The 14,062-nt window shown below is 37.1% G+C and overlaps 1 protein-coding gene across 5 annotated transcripts in view; it reads left to right on the forward strand.

The window, feature by feature from the left end:
- Nucleotides 1–14,062, forward strand: part of PUM2 (pumilio RNA-binding family member 2) — a 65,116-nt gene that overhangs the window by 28,661 nt on the left and 22,393 nt on the right. For 2 of the 5 annotated variants that reach the window (XM_009701175.1, XM_009701177.1), the window contains 5 exons: nucleotides 1,905–2,030; nucleotides 3,231–3,370; nucleotides 5,127–5,265; nucleotides 12,431–12,574; nucleotides 13,640–13,921. In XM_009701175.1, coding sequence (XP_009699477.1) covers nucleotides 1,905–2,030; nucleotides 3,231–3,370; nucleotides 5,127–5,265; nucleotides 12,431–12,574; nucleotides 13,640–13,921 — 831 coding nt within the window. The remainder of the gene's footprint in view (nucleotides 1–1,904; nucleotides 2,031–3,230; nucleotides 3,371–5,126; nucleotides 5,266–12,430; nucleotides 12,575–13,639; nucleotides 13,922–14,062) is intronic. The other 3 variants (XM_009701178.1, XM_009701179.1, XM_009701176.1) reach the window with 2 other exon arrangements.

Below are 14,062 nucleotides of genomic sequence, written 5' to 3' on the forward strand. Positions count from 1 at the left end.
CATTCCTGGCAAAAGGGGGTGTCTTGCTTTTGGTATAATCCTTTCAGTTTTACCCACAGTATTCTGATACTGATCAATTGGCCCATTTTAGCAGTTCGCCTGAAAACTACTCAGAATGTCTGCATGAGACTTTCCTGTCCTTAGAGAAAGTTTTCTGTTGTGTAAATTTTTGCCTACTTTGAACTGTTATATACAAAAATAAAAAGTATTTTTGCTTGTATAGCACAATAGTTGAATTTTGATGGAAGAAAAAGTAAAAAAAACTTTTCTGCTATAAGTAGAGGTAGAAACACTAACTTTATTTACTAAAATAACAAAAATATGCAGTTCTGTTATTCTGTTGCATTTTAATATTTTCGATAATCTGGTTAAAAACCATTGTATAGTAGGATTTTGAAATCAAACTTCTGTGTTGATTAATTCGTTCTTCCTTGTTAATGGCACCTTTTAAACAGGTAGCTTTTTATTCTTGCAGGTATCTTTGTGATGCAGTTGATTTTTTAGCAAGCATTTTTTTTCCTGTCCCTTTAAAGTACTTCAGTGAATTAATTAAATGCATAAAATTCTTAGTGTGCTGGCAACCCAACAAGGAGCCTTTATTTCATTGACAGCACTTTCATCTGCCTCTGGGGAAGCTGTGTGTTTAGGGTGAGGGACGTTTGAATGCACATGGAAGCAGTTCCTTATTTAAGGAAGGGAGCTCCTCAAATTCTGACACTGTAGGGCAGGTTTCAAATTCCTACCCATCCCACTCCCCACCACTAGGCTGTTAAACTGTGTGCATCTATCTCCTTCCTCCGCGAGGGAGAAAGAGTTCTTACAATCAGCAGGACAGGCAGAAATAGGAAGCAGCATCTCCAAAGGAATGTGTCCACGTTCTCCTGCGATACAGTGACGGTTAAGTTTTCCCATCGGCCTGTTTAGCTAGATTGTGAGGTCTGTTCAGACAGCAGCCTATAGCTGGAGTTTAAAAGTGGCAGTTCTTTAGTGTGACGTAGCTGACTAATACAGTCTTAATGCTGGGAGCATGGCAGATTGAGCTGTTTGTGTGAGTCCACAAGTCCTGTCTTCTGCCTGTCTTTGACTTCTAGATGCAGAGAAGCCCCTACTTCCTATAAAGTGCTGACCGAGCAGTCGGCTGTATCTTACCCCTTTGAAATGCAGCCTCTTCTGATACGCATATTAATGGAAATGTGCAGGAAGCCTCCTATTTGGAAGGAGGAACATAGTTTGATGTGCTGTGCTTGCTGCACTAGTTAGTGCCTCGGTGTTGGAGAAATTACATGAACCTGACTGACAGGGGAAACTCTGGGTAGTTATGCTTTGTTTGACTGAGCTTCTTCAGTTGTCTCCTTCCATTACAATCCTTGTATCAAATTTGGATTCTTGAAAGTAAGATTAGCATCTCATAACTGGCTGTTTAAAAGCCAGATACCTGGTTTAAACTATCTGGTTAGACTTTTTTTCTATTGTCAGTGAAAAGAGAATGAATCACCTGCTAGAGATACAAATCTGTCTGGCTGATTCACTTAAGACACTCGATGATTTGTCTGATACAGATTTAGTTGTAAGACTAGTGTAACTTTAGATAGTTAAAGTTGGACAAGGTAAATTCTGCTTTGCATAGTCCCCTTCATATAAGGATGGGTTAGATACACACAAGAGAAATCTCCTTGGAGTCTGTAGATCCAGCAAAAAAAAGCTGTTAGGGCTTGGGATTAGTAAGAAAGGACTGGTGAGAAGACATAAAAATGTTGATTTCTGTAGTGGTGTACCTGCTCTTGAAACTTCTGAAGTACAAGCAGTTCTGATTTTAACAGATATGCTTTGTGATTTCATTGGTTTGAATACGATGATGCTTGCTAAGTATGCTAGCTATAATTAAACTCTGTTTATTACTGTAGCAGGCGTATTCTCAGCAGGCTTGGCTCCAGCTGCTTTTGTGCCAAACCCATACATTATCAGTGCTGCTCCTCCAGGTACTGACCCATACACTGCAGCTGGATTAGCTGCAGCAGCTACCCTAGCAGGTAACTGAACACTTTCTAGTGTCTATCTTGATAATTTTACTGAATTAAATTAGAAAAAAGCTGAAATCCATCCTGTTTATTCTCTGTAAGCATATTTCTAGGAACGAGGGACTTATAGGAAAATTAATATTGCTGTCCTGAAAATTTTCACTAAAATGTAAAAGGGGTTCAGTTTCTATTATATATGGATTCTGAGTATTTCTTTCCACTGGACTTTTGTATGCAACAAGTAGGTTTTTTTCTGTTCTAAAAATGTTCATCCTTAATAAGGTTTCATCTGACAGTAGTAGTATGTATTATTTTCAAAAGATAAGACAGCTAGCCTTTCCTGGTATGTTTTTACTTGGTGCATTAATTTTCTAATTCCAGGTTTTCTCATTCCCAGTGGGCATGAGAATAAAGATGGTCTCCAGTGTCCTAGAAGGCCAAGACAACAGATAAACCCCAAGCCCAGGAAAATATCTTAAAAAGTTAATAGATTTTGCTGTGAAACAACACTGATGAGTATTCAAATCCCAGCTAGTGCTCAGACCTGACCGTAACATTTTGAAAAAAACTCCTGTATCTCCAGTTGATGGTTTCACAGGAAAGGCAATAGAAAGAACTAGAATAAATGTGTATATGTCATGCATTATATGGACAATACAATGATATAGCGAGCTTATTCTTCTATAAGTTCTTTATCAATAGACTGGAAGAGATAAGTGTGCCCACTCTGAATAGTGTGACATAGTAGACAGGAGAGGCAGAGGCAATAGTTGTGTTTATAAGCAAAGGAAGCATACAGACGGGAGGAATAATAGATGATCAAGTCTCAGTGTATCACTGTCAGGAGGATGAATTTGGTTCATTCTGTGATGTTCTGAAATGATCTTTTTTCCAACCCTGGAAGCTGATTTTGAGTGTTCTTTGGTATACAAGCTTTGATCACTTTAAGTTGTGTTTTTTTTTTTTCTTTGTCACCTGAGTCTCGCAAGGGTATTTATTTTTTCATACAGAAGGTATGGTTTGATGTGAATCCTTCAAATTAATGCATTTGTGTTTATGTATCATTTTGGCTAATATGGGAATTAATTTCTTTTTAATACTGATTTCTTTTTTGACATTTAGAAGATAGATCAATGAGGGATGCCACAAAGAATATAAACAATTATTTTAACTAGCTGCAGTAGATGGAATAATAATGTTTTCTGGTTTTAGGTCCTGCTGTGGTTCCGCCTCAGTATTATGGTGTTCCATGGGGGGTGTATCCAGCCAATTTATTTCAGCAGCAAGCTGCAGCAGCAAATACCACGGCAAATCAGCAAGCGGCTTCACAGGCACAACAGGGACAGCAGCCGGTATGTTCTTCATAAAAAGGAGACGTGCATTCAAAGCCTTACCTTAACATTTTCAGTATATAAGGATCAGCTTCTAGAAAATATTACATAATTCAGATGATGTGTTGTATCAAATAATAAAGGACTATTAAAAATTCTCAATTTCTTTACGTTGCTGAGTATTGATGTCTTTAAAAATTCACTTGCTGCGTACTGAATATTCAACTTATTTTACAGTCTTAATTTTTAAAATAAAAAATTAAAAATAGTTTCTTTAATCCAGATTCCTGTGCTATTATGTTTATGGCTAGATAATGCTACCTGTACAATTACTCAAAAAGTAATTTAAAGTTAAAAACTAATCCAGAAAGCTAACGTAAGGGAATGAAAAGAGATGGTTTATTAATTTAGGAGGATATTTTTTTTCTTTTAAGCTTGGGAAAAAATTAAGCTGCATTTGTATTTACTAGCTGGAAAATGGAATATTACACGTTTTTCTTTGTCTCTTTAAAAAGCAGGGAAATAAAGGTGGTGTCAGTAGTTTGTTGCTTCATGGGGAAGAAGGATTGCCCTGCATATTTTTCTGTGACAGAATTATTGTATTACAACATCACCATGTGACATATATTATTTTTGCCTTGGTAAATTAAGAATAAGAAATTGTTATGAGAACTTGTTGAAATTGCCATTTCTTTAACTTTTAAAAAAATGCTAATTTTCTATTGTTACTCTGGATGTGTTTTTAAAACCATTATATGATCTTTCAATACAAACAAATGGCCTTTTTCCACAAATGAAAAACCCAAATCTTGTAATGATCTTGTGTTTGAATGACTGTAAATTTTATTTTTTTTTTTTTACTAGCAATATGGTTAATTTCAATGCTATTCTTATAAATTTAATATTAGGAGTGACTCTGAGTTACCGTGAAGTTCCAGAGTAGCTTCATCACTGTTTTAATATTCAGGTGAATCTTTCTTCCTACTGATCATTGCCATCAGTGAACTGCATTGGCAACTGATGTATATCATCTCTCCAGTGTTGTTCTTGCTTTCTCTATAAAATTAATATCCAATTTATGCAAATTACATGTAAGATATCTTGTGGGGTTATATTGTAAATTGTATTTCTCTCTTGTTTTGGACCTGGAAAAGATTTTAACCAAGAGTAAGAGAGTAGTTGAAAGAATTTAGGTTGCTTTTGAGTCAGATTCCCAGAGGTATGCTGTGAGAACATAATAAAATAAGCTTGTATTGCATGGTGATGGAGTGTTATGTGAATTCTTAAAACTTGGTGGGTGCATTTTTTTACAGCACTGTTGGCAGTGTAGTGTTAATTATTTAGATGAGTTAATTATTTAGGCAAGCTCTGAAGTATTCGGACTTAAATCATTCAATTGCCTGAAATTAATGTAAACAAATGCATTTATCAGGGAAGGACAGGTGTTCAGTTAACAAATAATGCAGATCATAAATGTATCACTATTACAGATTTTCTTCCTTAGTTTGTACTCATTACCATTGATGGAATATACATGAGTTTCCACGTCCAGAGCAGGGTGGATATTTTATTGTCACATTTGTCAGTAAAATAGTTTATGCCTTTTACTCTTTGTATGTACATATCCTTGAAATTAGTAAGATGGAGTATTCCCAAAATAAAATTCAGAGCTAAGTGATGTCAAATATGTAAAGCAACTGTTCTAGACCTTTTTTAGCATATAATGGGCTTGCTTTCTTACCTTTTGAGGAAAGGGTGTTGTATTGGTGTTTTTCAGGTTCTGCGTGCTGGAGCAACTCAGCGCCCACTTACTCCCAGCCAGGGTCAGCAAGGGCAGCAGGCAGAGTCACTTGCAGCAGCTGCAGCAGCAAATCCAGCTTTGGCTTTTGGTCAGGGTCTTGCTACAGGCATGCCAGGTATGTGTGTTATCAGTGGATTAAGAGAATCACTGAAAGTTAAAATATTGGTGTTATCTAATAACAGATTAACTATCAAAGTCCTGTTCTGTTTATGATAAACTGCTTAGAATTGAGTTTTATATAGTTTTGCATTGTTCAGTTGGATTAAAACACTGGCACGGGATTCTTAGAGCACAGAAATTCCTCTAGCATTTTTTTATTTGGAGCATTTTCTCTGTATTTGTTGTTACGAATGTATGCACAAGGAGTATCATAGGTTTTTGCAGGATAATTTCATATATAATGAAGAAACTACATACTGTCTTAAAAGATCATGAGTTGTCTGGTTACTCTGATGGAAGAGGAGTTTGTCTTTCTGAACTAATTTTTTGCTTGTGGCATATAATAATAAAATCTAAAATTCAGAATTCAAAATTAGGAAATTTTAAAAGAAAATTACTGCTTAATCATCTCTGGAGATCACAACATGCTTGAAGTGGAAGCACTCCCAAGCTTAGAGCCTCTGATCCTTTTAGCATACGTGGTTTCTGGCTTATCCAGGGAATGGTGATTCTGAGTCTCGGTACCTGTGTCATAAATGTGCAATGGGTGTTCAGCATAATTTTTAAGTGTTTGGTACAATTACCCGAGCAAGAATAATAAATAAAAATAAAGCAAGTATACTTCACCATTCTTCAGTATGAAGGTTAAGATTTTACATAGTTAAGTTGGATAATGTTAATGGTAGCTGCAAATGCATTTGACTTGTACAGGTTCTCTCCTCTGTCAGTGCTACTGTCAAGTGCCTCACAACCTGTAGAAGTCAGAGTGAGTTTGTTGCTGAATGCCCTGGGACTGGACTGTGCACTTTGTCTCATACAATCAGATTTTACATCTCTAGCTGGGGAACAGACTGGCTCTTTTTTTCTTCTCTGTTTTCTTTTATAAATGCCACTTTTATTTCTTCTCATGCAGTAGTATCTTCTGCTTTTAGCATCTTTCTCTTTCACCTAAAATGAGAAAATAGCAGTGTTCTGTCGCAGGACATGTGAAGAGATATGTCTCTACCTCACCAAAGCAGTGGAGAAGGCCTGCAAACAGACATATCAGAGATGCTGTATAAACATCTTTGCAGAAGCCTCAAAAGCTTAGCTATACCTTTTTTTGTGTGCTTTGAGGGGTATGTGTTCTTGCTTTGGACCTGGAGCTCTAAGACTGGAGTGGTCCATGCCTTGTAAAAAGCCTGTGACATTTAGCTTGAGTCAGAGAAACATCTGAGACCTTGACCCAATGGAAATTTGTGACTTCATTTTTGGAAGATGTAAAAAGAGCATTATTTTCAAAAAGTATCTCTCAAGTAATCTAAGGGTGGTTCTTAAAAGCCATAAAAACACCCCCTCTCCAAACATATGATTGAAAGTAATACTGAATGGTCAAATACAGAAACTCAGTAATGCAAGAACCTGTCCTGTGAAGATTGGACTTGAAGACTTTTTTCCTCCTCCACAAGGCCCAAGAGTTTTTCTGTGAGGGCAGGAACCTCTTTATTCAGTTTCCGTTGTAGGTTGCTTGTTTGTCCCATCTGCTACATGCCTGGGTGGCCAGAGAAGAACTTTATTCATGTGAACAAATGTATTTCAGAGTGTTTTATAATAGGAATTGTGTGCAACTGGCTTTCAGCCTTACTGACTACACTCTTACAGGGAATGGGGCTCAAAATATAAACAAAAAGGATATTTATTTCCTCAGTCATCATAAGATGGTTTTGTAGTGAGTCACAGGGAGTGCTGGCGATTCCTCTTTTTAGGTGGAGAAGGATATAGGATGATGAAATAAACAAGCCATTTTAGATGGTTATCATTACACTGTTTTAGATGTCTGTATCTAAGCTAGATACTTAAAGGCTCCTTTTAGAGCTAGTGAAGAGAAATAGGAACTTTTAGTCTTGATTCATCTGCCTGTATTTTAGTTACCTGATTTAGGATAAAGTGGGTTTTGCTCCAGAGGTGCCTTTTTCTATTCACTTACTATAGAATTGAGTCGAGATGACTAAATTACATCTAGATACCACAATGTGATTAACTGAATCCCAGGTAGTAACTACTGAACAACACATATAATGTAATAAACAAGCAGAAAACGTATGGAATTCTTGTTTCAGTGGACTTAGATGTTTTACAAGAAAGTGTAGGTCCAAATTGAGTTTCAAGTTTTTGAATATTCTTTACAGAGAGAATATTTGTAGTTTGGCTTCACTGTGAGCTAATAAATGAGAGCATATTATTCAACTTGTCCATACTGCTGTCTTTAAATTGTTTTAGCTGCTTTCTCCTTGCCACAGCCTTCATGGATGAAATTAATGAGCTATCCCAACTGTGGGATTGTTTTATTTTTCAAATTTGATATTTCAAGTATTTCTGTATTATTCAGGGAGGTGTATTCATGTAGCACTTAAGGCACATATCTCATCCTAAGTGCAAAGAGAAAGTGTCTGAAATCCAGGTTACTTTTCATGTAATGTTTTTTTAAGTCTCTTTGCAGGAAAACTCAAGTTCTTTTTTAAAACCATCAAAAGTGGAATACATTTTACATTAGAGTTGTGCAATTACATTAAAATTGTTCCAGTCCTAATTTAGCAAGTCTTTTAGTAACAAGGATTCTTGAAAACCAGACAGTTTCTGACTGAATAAATGTGCAAGACGAAAGTCAGAGGGTACTCCTGATTTCATCATAATATGATCAGTATACATTCTTTTCTACAAATAAAACCAGTCCTCATCACAGACAATGCTGGACTCTGCTTAGTCATCCAGATTCAGGAATCTGCATGTGACTTCAGTTGTCTGAGGAGCCGTTGTGCTCAGTGGAGATCTCCCCTAGTGCCCTTGCTGTACAGAGGCTGCAGAGCTGCTCAGCTTACCCTAAAATAGCTGTCTGGCAGCGGGTCAGCTGAATCCCTCCAGAGGGTTCATTGACTGCATTGGCAGTCAGATGCAATGTAGTTTTATTGAATTCACACAAGTGAAGCGGTTAGCACTGGCTGTAATGGTGCATGTAGCATGCAGGTGGGCATGTAAATTGAGTTGTCTGAAAAGCATGTATAAAACATTAAAATCAACAATTTCTGTCTATTGGCACTGCATTTTTTAATTACCTGGAGGAATTTGGAGTGTGACATTGCAGTGGGTCATGCATTCTCTGCCTCTGGATAGTACGAAATAGAAGTCACATTGTGGCAGACATACAGGGAGTTACAGTATTGGCAAAGTTACAATGGTTACAGAAAGTATGCATCGTTTACTGGTAGGTTAGCAAGTTCTGAATTTGGTTTTGAGAGGACAAGTGCAGAGATAAGGCTGTGCATATCTTTGTCAGAACAAACGAGATTATGGTGATTCAGGTTTTGGTGAGCTTGGGAGACTGAAGTGAAGACTACAGCATTTAAGGAAAGATGGAAAATTAAGAGCTGAATAAATTTTCAAATCTGTATGCAGTGGAAAATAATTGGATCTTGGGAATATTGAGAAGGGAAAAGCTCTAAGTTTTCTACATAGGGAGAGAGGACTCTACAGTGACTTGCAGGTTATGCTCTTGTGGGAGGGGGGGGAGAGAGAGAGCTGTTAGGATGGTAGTGTTAAAAGGGGCAGATAATTGAGTTGGCAGTAAGAAGTGTCACATCTGTTAACTTAAACTGAGTAGCGAGAAGTGACAAACTCTGACATACGTTTGGGTGTCATCAGCCAGGGAAGTTGCATAGAGGAAAGGGAGTAGGAGATCTGGGCAGAGCTTTGTGGTATTACATACAAAAATGTGAGAAGAGAGTGTGAAGTATCCAGTGAAAGACACTGAAGAAATTACTGGATGGATAAGAGCAGCACTAAGAATGGGTTGCACGAGCCAAGAGAACAGATTTCTTCTCATTCTTTAAGAACATTTAAGGTTAGTGTGAAAAGTTTTCAAAGTCTGTGGTTTTGGAGACATTTAGAAATCATTTCAGCAAAGCACAGTACTGGTGTAAAACAAATTGTTTATTTTCATATTCCTCACAGATCTGGAGGCAGTAAGTGTAGATAAAGCAACTGAATTCTAAAATGAACTGTGTGATTAGGAACTGATTAGGAAACGAAGAGTATGTTTTCGTTCTTCAGTTGCAGTGGAAGACCACAGTAAACTTGAATGTGAAGGCACTGAAATGAGCTTTGATAGTTGTTAATTTGGAGGGGAAATTGCACAGCCACAGGGAGATGATGATGTGATGGAGAGGTAATAAAAACTGAAACGGGAGGAGATCTGGCAAGTCACCATCTTATCTTTGATAAGAGAAAAGGCTAGGAAATAGGTTTTATCTTTGTGCTTACCTTTTTGGGGTGGGGTGCAAAGTTTGTAGAATACAGTGAAGGAAGGGAAAGCTTAAGTTTTAAGTTTTGCTATGAGAGCTGTTCTTCAGTTATTTAATCTGATCTGAGATGTTCTCTCTGAAATTGTATTTTTGATGTCAAAGAAAATAATTTTATACCTTTGAGTCTGCAGATGCACTTAACAAGGTCGCAGCAATTTCACAAATAGTCTTACGTTGCTTTGTTCTAGTAGATTTGAGTAGAAGGCCGAGAAGCCTCCTGTTCCAGGTCAGAATGTATTAATTTCAGATATTAGAAATGTAGAAGCACCCATCAGTTCTCATGCATAGCTTGAACCTTCTGTGATGGACGATATTTTGATGCTAATGACTTAGCTTATTATTACTAATTTTAAATGACCTGTTTGTGGGTGGCATCACAGATAAGATAGGGGCAAGGAAGTATCAAGAGTAACTGGGCACTTCATAATGCAAAGAGCAAGTGCAGGTTGCTTCCATTTTTTAAATTCAGCAGTCACACTAGTCAATTATTGTAGAAAAATCTAAAATTAATGTATTAAACTGCATTAGTATTAATCCCAGTACATTGAATTAATGCAATACTGTGTAAGTTATCTTTGGTTGTGTTCCCCTCCCCAAGTATTTTGCATTGCGGGCCTGAAGTCATATAAAATCCTGTGTATTAGTTTCAGATGAGCACAAGGGTGTAAATATATGCTCAGTGCTTTTTTTATGCAGCTATGGCATTATCTGTGGGTTTGAACATTTGAAAGGGTAGATGGACAGAGTAAATACTGGTAAGTAGTAGCCAGTTCTGGGTTCTGAAGAAGTGGTTTTATATGATACAGCAGTAACAAATGGCAGGACCAACATGGTATTATCAATTGAACGTGCTATGAGTGAAAGTAGAAATGATGGAGGTACTAGTAATTAAACATTGCTAATGTATGCAGGAACGTATGTGGTATTATAAACAGCTTTTCTACTGTGTCACTAATCTTCTAATATTCTGTGCTGTGTTCTCTACAGAAATACAGTAAAACAGACAGCGGTCACTCTCACCATTCCCTACCTTGAGAATGTAGCAACCTTTCTTAGTGGTGAAGTTGATAGAACAGCACAGCACAGTTTTGTAGGTGGAAGAGGCAGTGGCACCTATAGCGAAGATTTCCCAACCAGTTCAATTATAAGAACCTATTTTGGTTGTTTTTAATGAGCCAGACTTTCAGACAAACTCTGTGGAGGACAACCATCTTCCTGTCCTGTTGGTGGGAAAGAGAAGGTAGATGCACCTGGAATGCAAAACAAGTAGTGAGCAGTGAGAACAAACAAGTTTGGAATGATAGTAATGACAAGTTTTCATAACCAATATAGTGCATTCATCACCAGAACCGTGAATTGAACCTAAATATCTGGATTTTCATCACTCCTCTCCTGTACAGTTACTATCTGAGTCTCCTTCGTATCTTCAGATTTCCTTAGCGCAAGAGAACTTGGGCTCGTGTCTCTGGCTTCCCTGCAGAGTACCGTAACCACCAGACCAGTAGGAAGATGGTGTTTCCAGCTCTTTTTTTTTTGAGCAAGACATCTAGGCAGAAGAGATTACACAGATATTTTAGAAATTCAAACGGAGAAAATATGACTTTAAAGCCTGGTGATTGAGGTACTCATCTGGAATTACAGGCCTAGGTCTTTATGTTCAGGTCCAATGTATTTCACAGAGAACTCTGCTAGACCTGGTTCTGAACATACATGGAAAGTGACTTAAAGTAGTATGCAAAGTCTTTGTTCTTACATGTACAAAAGTAGATGTGTTATTTTTGCAATCTTTTTTTCTTAGTAGCATTAGTATATATTTGAACATGGGAGGAACACTGAAATTCTCTTGACTTTTGTTTTATTGCTTTATAAGCATAGTCAGCTTAAAAATTAGATGATGTTATCTTTTCAGTGTCAGCACCCTTTCTTAGGTTACCCTAGCTCTTGTCTTCCATTTTTTTAGGGATTCTTATTCCAGTTCTTCCACTTCATTATAAGTGTTAGAGCTTTAAAATTAATTCTCTTGCTCTTGTCCTAATTAAAGGTTTTTTGTTTTGCTCTTTTTTTGTATCTTTTGCTTTCCTTCATTCATATCTTGTATCCTGATTTCTTTCCTACTGCTTGCTTTTCTCCTTTTTCAATTCCTTCTCCATTTTCTCCCCCAGTTTCAACTCTTAACTGTCAACTGAATGAAACTATACTTGAATTGCAGTCCTTTTTTCTGTGAAACTGACTGGTCCAAGGTATTCCTGCACATATAGCATTCCTTTCCTAATATGTTTTTGTAGATGGACTTTTAAGTGTGACTAAGGTAATGTATGGTATTGCCAAACTTGCATTTAGTTCATCCCTTTAATTGTACAGATTTCAATACCTTTTCCATATACAAAGGAGTACAAGAGAAATGTGGAATATTTTAAATCACTGAAAGAAGTTGGTTCGCTAATGATCCAAATATGGCCAGTTGTGTTGTTCCTGTACCTTTTCACTATGGTGTTAGGAACTTACTTTGTTAACCTTGAAAATAAAATTCAACTTTAGACTACTAAATTAGCTGTTCTTCTAGTTTTAAAAAATTATGTAGAGCATTCCTAAGTAAGATTTTGTCACACTGTTTTATGATGTTTGCTGTGTTTCCTTTTGACGTCCAGTTGACATTCTAAGGCAGTATGGCAGAAATACTGTTTTCCCCCTTGCAGTTCGTTGTTGGAATATTTCAAGGAGAGAAGAAATGCTGATTATGTGAGACTAGCTGTACTACTAATTCTTGTATTCTGTGTTGTGTAGGCTATCAAGTACTAGCTCCCACTGCCTATTACGATCAGACTGGTGCCTTAGTAGTAGGCCCCGGAGCGAGAACTGGCCTTGGAGCACCAGTCAGATTAGTGGCCTCAACTCCTGTTATAATCAGTTCTGCAGCAGCACAAGCAGGTAAGTATTTGAGCCTGCATGGAGGTTTCTTCCACTTTTGTACCGAATCGTAACAGTAATGTTGGTTGATTAATATTTGATACTGTTGATGTGTTTTGTATGCATCTGTGAAGTTTGCTAGTTGTGAAAGATATACCATACATGCTCTCTTTCTTACTCTGTCACCTCCCTTTCTTTGAGAGAGACTGCTGTTTCTCAGAGATGTAATTTTCCTTTTTTAATTCAAATTTACAGTCCTCTCCCCATACATATACAGGCATGTTTCTGCAAATGTTGTTGCTTGTCAGATATGAACATTTTCCCCTTTCCTCTCCCCATGCATATAACATGCACTTCTCATCAGTCTCCTAAATGGTGTCCTCTAGGAAGCATCATTTCATTGCTTCGGCCTGGCAGAAGATGATGGAGTGCTCTGGGGCCTTGCTATGCTTTTATCCTGAAACTACTTTCTCCTGAAAAGTGTGGCAAGGAAAAAAAAAAAACTATAGAATGACAGCAGAAGAGGAGAACTAGTTATATCAAAAGTCTCTAGTTTTCTTTTTCTCTTTTTATCAGTGATAAGGTCTGGTACTACTTTACTGAACCATTGTATTTATTTCATTTGTTAAATTAAAATCCAAAATACTAACACCAGATTAAATTAATCTGTTCAGAAAATTAAATTTTAAGTTAATCTGTAAGCTTCTTTCTTTATGCAGAACTCACTTCTGACATTAGTAGCTGAAGATGTCTTTGAATAACTCTTAGCCGCAACTCTACTGTTGCAACTTTGGATATAAAAGTACAGTTCAGTAAACAGTAATGTCTTATATGTTTACAGTGAAAATTCCCTCAATTGCATTAACCATTCTACAGGCTTGATTAGCCTACAACATATGCTGTCTTCCTTTTTTCCCTCGGGTAATTAAGACTGTATAATACTATAAAGTCTCTTTTAGTCCTTTAATATGTGAATTTCTGCTTGTTTAAGAGGGCTTCAAGAAAATACAATTTAGATCTGAATAGTCCATTTTCAGTCAGAAATGTTTGAAAGAGTAATTATGATTGAAAACATGTGTTTTACAGCTGCAGCTGCTTCAGCTGGAGGAACAGCAAACAATCTCACGGGAGCCACGAACGGTCTATTTCGGCCACTTGGTGCCCAGCCACAACAACAGCAACAGCAAACAAATAGTAGCCTACAATCCAATTCATTTTATGGCAGTAACTCTTTGACCAATAACTCCCAGAGCAGTTCCCTTTTTTCACATGGTCCTGGCCAACCAGGAAGCACATCTCTTGGCTTTGGAAGTAGCAGCTCCTTAGGAGCAGCTATCGGCTCTGCACTTGGTGGATTTGGCTCATCAGGTAGGTTGTTAATATAGTGAGGAAATGCTGTGAGACTTGTGTTAAGCAAAAAAATGTATCTGTATCCAGATGTATTATATACACATACATTTCTAAAAAGAATGCAAAAGTAAATTATTCAAGTTTAAAACAAATTATAGG

The sequence above is a fragment of the Cariama cristata genome, unplaced genomic scaffold, assembly GCF_000690535.1.
Source record: "Cariama cristata isolate BGI_N322 unplaced genomic scaffold, ASM69053v1 scaffold9905, whole genome shotgun sequence".
NCBI lineage: Eukaryota > Metazoa > Chordata > Aves > Cariamiformes > Cariamidae > Cariama > Cariama cristata.